This window comes from Bison bison, unplaced genomic scaffold (assembly GCF_000754665.1).
Source record: "Bison bison bison isolate TAMUID 2011002044 unplaced genomic scaffold, Bison_UMD1.0 scf7180017864352, whole genome shotgun sequence".
Classification (NCBI taxonomy): domain Eukaryota; kingdom Metazoa; phylum Chordata; class Mammalia; order Artiodactyla; family Bovidae; genus Bison; species Bison bison.
In genome coordinates this window covers 3,942,366-3,950,491 of record NW_011494924.1, presented here as the reverse complement: position 1 = coordinate 3,950,491, position 8,126 = coordinate 3,942,366, and the positions used below count along the sequence as shown (strand labels likewise).

The 8,126-nt window shown below is 45.8% G+C and overlaps 1 protein-coding gene across 2 annotated transcripts in view; it reads right to left on the bottom strand.

The window, feature by feature from the left end:
• The window catches only part of TBXAS1 (thromboxane A synthase 1 (platelet)), a 173,616-nt gene that overhangs the window by 78,348 nt on the left and 87,142 nt on the right, over positions 1 to 8,126 (bottom strand). For both annotated transcript variants that reach the window (XM_010854945.1, XM_010854946.1), the window contains exon 5: positions 4,342 to 4,458. In XM_010854945.1, coding sequence (XP_010853247.1) covers positions 4,342 to 4,458 — 117 coding nt within the window. The remainder of the gene's footprint in view (positions 1 to 4,341; positions 4,459 to 8,126) is intronic.

Sequence of the window (8,126 nt, the reverse complement as noted above, 5' to 3'; positions counted from 1 at the left end):
TTTATTTATTTGACTGCACTGAGTCTTCATTGCCAGTGTAGGACCTCTTTAGTTGCAGCATATAAAATCTAGTTCCCTGACCAGGGATTGAACCTGGGCCTGCTGCCCTGGGAGCATAGAGTCTTAGCCACTGGACCCGCAGAGAAGTCCTTGGAATTAGCTGTTTTAAACAAGGATATTAGGTAATTTTCATACAGCTCCTGGTCACACAGGGCTTGAGAACCAGTGTCTAGAAAGCAAAAGCCAATGAGAGGTTAAAGTCCAGGGGAGCATCCAGAAACCTTGAGGGTCACGGAAGCTGGGAAAGGAGGCAGTCAGGACACTGATATCTGGCGGCCAGCTCTCTCTTTTTCTCTCCTTCACCTAACTTCCATAGGATAGAAGAGCCTCCATCTGTCTACACCTTGGTGTAGAGTAACACTCCTTATTCAGAGCTCCAAACTCTTCTCTTCATATGCAGAGAGAGCTGCTTTGGGAATTAGGAAAACTTTACTCCCTACAAAGCTCCCAGCTCCAAGAATGCACCTGCCACCTACTTCTGAAGCAAAGATTCAGTGGGGGAGAGAAAATCCAGGACACAGTTTATGGAGCATGAAGCACGCAGACATTGGTTTAACATTCGAAAAATATTACCTTTGTCACGTGCTTATTAGTCCTCGTGTTTCTTTCTGTTTAAGCAGCATTTAACACCTTTGGCTGCTGCTTCCTCCTCGAAAAACATTTTCCCATCCACACTCTCCTAGACTTCGATGTCAAGCTGTTCTTCCCAAGTCATCTTTGCATTAACAGATCTCTCCTCTGCCCCTCACTTATTTATGGTTCTCCCTGCGACTCTCTTCTCATTCTCTGTACACATGGGGTGACCTCACCCATGTCTGGGTTTTCTGTCTTTTTTTTAAACTTTCTTTTCTTTTTAAAAATTGAAATATAGTTGATGTACAATATTATGTTAGCTTCAGGTGTACTACATGCTGATGTGACTTTCACATTCATTATGAAATGATGACTATCCTACGTCTAGTAACCATCTGTCCTCATATGAAGTTATTACAGTATTATTGATCTTATTCCTTACACTGTATATTTATATCCCCGTGGCCCATCTTTCCTACCTTTCTCTCCTGAGCTCAAGATGTGCTGCCAACTTCTGCCTTAGATGTCACCCAGAAACCTTAAAGTCACCAGGTCTAAACTCTCCACAGGTGAGGACAAAGGTGACTCCCTCTGCCCGGAAACAGCATCCTTTCGATTGAAACCCAGGAACCTAAACGGAACTGTATTGTGAAAGATGATTTCCAATGGAGCTTTAAGTTTACTTGTAGATTATGTTAAACAATGAGATAGATCTGAAGCAAAATCTAGGGAATCTATGAAATTTCTTCCCCCTCTCTCTTTCCTCCACTCTCCTCACCCTCCCTCTTATTTCTTACCAGCCCCTTTCTCCTAGACATCTTAGTGCTACGAACCTCTTAGAGGAACTCTGTTTTCTGCAGCTAATTCAGGCACTAAGAATTTGATTTCTGAACCAAAAGGAGAAAATGCATTGGATCCCAGGAGCACTAAATTTGTTTGGGCAATGACACTGTATCAGTTTCTAGAGTGCACCCTGTAAAATGTTAAAGAAATCGAGACCCTGATAAGGGTCTTATCGTTTCTTTTATATGGACCATTTTTAAAACTTCTTTATTGAATTTGTTACAATATTGCTTCTGTTTTATGTTTTGGTTTTTTTGGCCCCAAGGCATATGAGATCTGAGCTCCCCAACCAGGGATGAACCCACACCCCCTGCAAATTGGAAGTCGAAGGCTTAGCCACTGGACCACCAAAGAAGCCCCTCTTTTTTCTTTTGTTCCTTCAAAGAAACAGGGCACAAAACTGTCAAAAATAAACAAAATCTTTTTTTCTTACTTAGAAAAAAATCAGATACCCTTCATCAATTTCTTTTTTTTTTAAGGAATGATGAGATTCTTTCTGCATCTACAGTCATTGTTGACTCACAAATAAGGAAGTGTGACGTCACAACCTGTTTGAGCTCCTGATGTGAGCCCATGGTTTACCTAACTCTGCTCCTCCCTCCCCTCCTTCTGGTTAACTCAACATTGTGACCGTGTGTAAGAAAGGTGATCCAGATAATGCTTTACAGCTTTTTAAAGAAGCAGGCCCTTCCTTCAAACTAATTCTCACATGAATCCTCAGTCTATATAACACAGCTGACTGTGGAGCAGGGCTCTGGGCTCCACCTGTAGAAGGACAATCCCCTTCTCATATTTCCTTGTGGGGAATTTCTCTACCAGCGGTGGTTCCCAATTCCAGCTTTACATCAGAATTGCCTGGGGAGCTGTAAAGTCCCCTCAAAACCAGGCTGCATTCCAAACCAAACCAATTTCGTCTCCATGTGGGGCCCAGACAGCAATAGCTTGCAGAGTTCCCCAGGTGACATGACTGCATACCCACTCCAGCTCTACACGCCCTCCCATATCAGGCCCTGGCGCGGAAAGGAGGCACTGAGCATGCGCGGGCCTGCTCCTGAGGGACAGGGTCCACGCCCTTCTGCCGGGCTAGGCTGTTGGTGCCCCCTCACAGTGAAGCATTAGCAAGCCCACACTCCCTGAAGGCAGAGTTCATTTCTCAAACAGCTTTACCAGAGAGAAAGGAGATTTCTCTCTGAAACAAGCGGGAACCCTTAGTGTTGTCTGGCACGTGTAAGCTTTGAAGCGAAAGTTAAAGTGTTAGTTGCTCTGATGGTGTCCAACTCTTTGCGACCCTATGGACTATAGCCTGCCAGTCTCCTCTGCCCATGGACTTCTCCAGGCAAGATACTGGAGTGGGTTGCCATATCTTTCTCCAGGGGATGTGAGCTTCCATTGGTGTTCAGTTGCTCAGTTGTGTCTGACTAATTGTGACCCGGTGGCCTGCAACATGCCAGGCTTCCCTGTCCTTCACCATCTCCTGGAGCTTGCTCAAATTCATGTCCATTGAGTCAGTGATGCCGTCCAATCATCTCATCCTCTGTCATCCCCTTCTCTTCCTGCCTTCAATCTTTCTCAGCATCTGGGTCTTTTCCAATAAATCAGCCCTTCATATCAGGTGGCCAAAGTGCTGGAGCTTCAGCTTCAGCATCAGTCCTTCCAATGAATATTCAGAGTTGATTCCTTTAGGATTGACTGGTTTGATCTCCTTCAAGGGATACTCAAGAGTCTTCTCCAACACCACTGTTTGAAAGCATCAATTCTTCACTGATTAACCTTTTTTATGGTCCAACTCTCACATCCATACAAGACTACTGGAAAAACCATAGCAGCCCCTTAGCCATTTCTCTTCAGAAGGGCTCAAGGACTCAGTCCTGAGCTGTTGCAGAATTCAGAATAGACATCAAAGTCAGACCAGCAGTTGAGGTGCCTTCAGTGAGGATCAAGTGAGAGTACTTGGCCTGGAAGCAGGACAAACAGTAGGTTTTATTTGTACAACTGGTAGGGAAGGGTGGATCCCTGGTTGGGGGAAGGAGGGAGCCCCGGGTTTAATAGCATCTTGTAAATGAGACTCTTCCCTCTGACTTGGCCATGAAGATTAGCCTGGGTGTGCCTGGCTGCCTGGAGGTCTGCCAAGGCCATTCTCATACCCCTTCCTAATAATCCCTGGCCATTTCTTCCCTATTTCAGACTTGACTCAAAGCTCTCCTTTGTTTCAGGATGTTCTCTAGTTCCTTACTATATAAAGACTGAAGACAGGAGAAGGGGACAACAGAGGATGAGATGGTTGGATGACATCATCGACTCAAAGGACATGAGTTTGAGCTAACTCTGGGAGATGGTGAAGGACGGGGAACCCTGGTGAGCTGCAGTGAGTGGGGTTGCAAAGAGATGGACATGACTGAGAGACTGAACAACAACATGTAAAGTGTGGTTCGCTGTTCAGAAGCATCTACATCACCGGGGAGCTTGTTAGAGATGCAGAATCTCAGGGTTCACCCCAGACCTACTGAATCAGAATCTGCATTTTAACAAGATCTCCAGGTGATCTGTTATACAGGAAAGTCTGGGGAGAGCCCCTCCAGTTTTCTCCTGGGTGCCCTCAAAGTGCCCTGGCCAGAGCTTGGGACTCAGCAGGAGAGCCCTGTGTGCATGCTGACTCACTACAGATTCATGGCAACTGGGGCTGTGATAGGTTGGAGAAAGGGAGGACTCTCCAGGACAGTTTCATGAGCTTTCTGGATAACAGGATTGAAGGGCACAGCAGGCAGGACATTGGACAAGTGACACAAAGTGAACCCCCTCTCCTCACAATCTGTAGAGAGGAAACCTGCTCCTTACAGAAGATACTCTGCATTTCTTGTGTCTTACCTCACTCAGTTTTTCAGGACTGAAAGCCACAGTCAGGACACTTCTGACCTCTTCCCATCTTTCGTCACGTAAGAACAGGACACTGTCGGCCACTGGTTTGGGCTCCAAACCCGTTGCCTTTTGGAAAGAGACAAGCAGAGAGTTAGGACTCCAGGATGCCCAAGCCAGCTCGGTGGTCACAGAGTCCACAATAAACACTCTGGTTAAAGTCACCCATGACCAACATTTAGATTTCTCCTGCAAGAGTATGAGGAATATAAAGTCTCATGGACAGTGATCTCAAGATCCATGGCTGAGGCCCCCTGGGAGCAGACAGGGAGGCTCCTCTGAGCAGACGGGGAGGCTCCTCTGGCCCCGTTCTACCTCGTTACTCTGTGGTCATCACCCTAGACAACTCAGTGGCTTCTGTGTGTTCTGTAGCCCCTTCCTGAGTGAACACTCCCTGAAGACCCAGCAGCAGGCTTCTTGGAGGTGGGCTGGTCTTTCCCGGGATTGAGTGTCATGTCTGAACTATGTGGCAAGGGGTTTTGTGTGGCTAGATTGGTTAGGTTGGGCCAGATGTCTGGGTCCTTGGTATGTGGGTGGGAGAGGGGAAGGGAAGAAAGAGAGTCCTTAAGAAGCATGTGTCAATGGAGCTGCTTCCAAGAGAGGGCCTGTCACCATGCTTGTGTGTGCTTTCCCTCATTCATTCATTCATTGTTCTCACTCAGCAAATGTTTGTTGAATGTCTATGTGAGAAGTTGCCTCTACAGTGCTAAATAAGGAAGACATTGCATTGACTCTCACCAAGTTGGTAGTCTAGTGGGGAAGCAGACGGCTCCTAAACCAACAGATAGCTATCATTATAGTTCAAGGGAAAGGATATGTTATGAAGGGGGTGATGTCCTTAGTTGCTCAGTCGTGTCCAACTCTTTGTGACCCCATGGACTGTAGCCCACCAGGCTCCTCTGTCCATGGGGTTTCTCCAGGAGAATTCTGGAGTGGGTTGCCTTGCCCTCTTCCAGGGGATCTTTCCAACCCAGGTCTCCCATATTGCTGGTGGATTCTTTACCATCTGTTCACCAGGGAAGCCTGAGAATACTGGAGTCGGTAGCCTATCCCTTCTCCAGGGATCTTCCTGACCCAGGAATCGAACCAGGGTCTCCTGCATTGCAGGTGGATTCTTTACCAACTGAGCTACCAGGGAAGCCCCTTATCAAGGGAATGGAGTGGGGGCAGCAAGGTGAGAAAATGATAGGGGGTTAAATGGCCAGGAAGGCTTCTCTGAGGAGGAGATAGTCCTGCTGAATCTGGAAGCATGCCAAGAATGAGGTCTTCTCATCCCTTTAAAAAAAAAAAATTAATATATATATATATATAATTTATTTGGCTGTGTCCAGTCTTAGTTGCAGTGCATGAATTCTCTAGTTGTTGTGTGCTGGCTTAGATGCTCCATAGCATGTGGGATCCTAGTTCCCCAATCAGGGATCGAACCCATATCCCTTGCATTGCACAGTGGATTCTTAACCACTGGACCACCAGGGAAATCCCTTCTCATCATCCCTTCTTCCCACGCCATTTTCTTCCTTCCTAAAACCAGCCACTCTGACCAAGTGGTCAAAACTAGGGGGCCTCCACAGCTGTTAAGAGCACCCCTAGCCCTAGGGCTGCAGGGTGAGGGGAAGTAGGGGGACCGGAGGACCAAGCTTTCTTCAGAACCACACATGTGATGTACGGTTTTGCTATTTCTTTTCACTATTTTAATTATAGTTGAAACGTGAAGCCAGCCACCATAACTCAAAAGCCTTGTAAGAACTCCTATTTAGAAGAAAATTATAATTTTCTGATAAAATATGAACACTCAAAATAAGCTATAAAACATAACTGCAAAGTATCTGGAGGAACTTAATTATATGTTATTAAATAGAACCAAGTTGCTGGGATATTTTTCTGCAGAGGAATACCTCTCTATATTTAGAATAAAATTCTTTAGGAGTACCGTGGTCACTATACAGAATTGTGGTTTTATGGAATTTTTAGAACATAACCCATTTGTTTAGGTTCCAGAGTCAAAGGAGAAAATTGTACATTATGTGTATTTATATGTTGGCAAATGCCAGTCCTGTGCTATGCTACATGTGATACAGCATTTCACTTCGAGGAAAGTTGGGTGGTGGTTTATGGGGTTCTGATGAAACAGGGTAAATTGGAGATGAGCCAAGGCTGATTGGATTTCATGTCTGTCCTTCAGACCTAAGGATTGTCTCCATGAAAATTTTTATCTTGCGCTTAGAGGGGAAATCCAGTCCCCATGCAATATGTCAGCATTGGTCTCCCTTATCCGCCTGCCACGACAATACTGTCCCCTGGGCCTACAGTTTCTATTAGAATTCTTCCTTCATTGATGGAGGATTTCAGGGGCATTGGTTAGAGTAATGGTTTCATTTCTAGATATGATATGGAAGAGGGAAACAGCCAATTGGTCATTCCAGAAGAGTGGTCGGATGGTGAGGGGACAAGCTGACAGATCTAGGAATGAATAGCTGGAAAGCTTGGGAGATCAGATCATGGCCCTTAATCTGTGCTCAAAAGCTATTTCTTGAATGTATATTACATGGAAGAGGAAACTTGGCTTGTTTTTTGACCCTGGGTGATAGAATTGGGGTCAATAGTGGGAGCTGTGGGGAAAATTCCAGCTCATCTAAAGAACTTCCCAACAAAGTCAGAAGGTTCGAAGATAAAAATAACCTGCCTTGAGTGGTGAGCCCTGTTACTGGAGACTGTATCCTACTTCTTGGAAATTCTGCATGGGAGGTTTGAGTGGCCAGGGTGGAGCGGGGAGTATAAATGACTTTTAAGAACTCTCTCAGCCCTGAGGACTTAACCTCCAGATGACCACACCAGATATATATATAGTTTAAAGGTATACATGTATCCATTCTTCCCCAAACTCCCCTCCTATCCAGGCTGCCACATGACCTTGAGCAGAGTTCCTGGTGCTATACAGTAGGTCCTTGTTGGTTATCCATTTAAAATATGGGCTTCCCTGCTGGCTCAGACAGTAAAGAGTCTGCCTGCAATGCAGGCAGATCCCTGGGTCAGGAAGATCCCCTGGAGGAGGAAATGGCAACCCACTCTAGTATTCTTGCCTGGAAAATCCCATGGATGGAGGATCCTGACAGGCTACAGTCCACAGGGTCACACCGGGTAGAGGGGGTTGTCTAAATGACTTTTAAGAACTTTCTCAACCTCAAGGACTTAACCTCCTGATGACCACACCAAATATAGTTTAAACATATACATGTGTCCATTCTCTCCCAAACTCCCCTCCCATCAGGCTGCCACATGACATTGAGCAGAGTTCCAGGTGCTATCCAGTAGGTCCTTGTTGCTTATCCATCTAAAATATAGCAGTGTGTACACGACCTACCCAAACTCCCTAACTATCCCCCTTCCTCCCATCCTTTCCCCCTGGGAACCATAAGTTCCTTCTCTAAACCACTTCAGCTATTTTAAAATTAGTTTGTTTCAAAGTGCAAGTTGCTCAGTTGCGTCTGACTCTGCAACCCCATGGACTATAGCCCACCAGGCTCCTCTGTCCATGGGATTCTCCGGACAAGAATACTGGAGTGAGTAGCCATTCGCTTCTCCAAGGGATCTTCCCCACCCAGGGATAGAACCTGGCTCTCCTTCACTGCAGGCAGATTCTTTACTGTCTGAGCCACCAGGGAAGCCAGTTTGCTTGTTTACACACACACACACACATATAATACATGTATTTTTTAGTTGTGGCAAAATACACATAA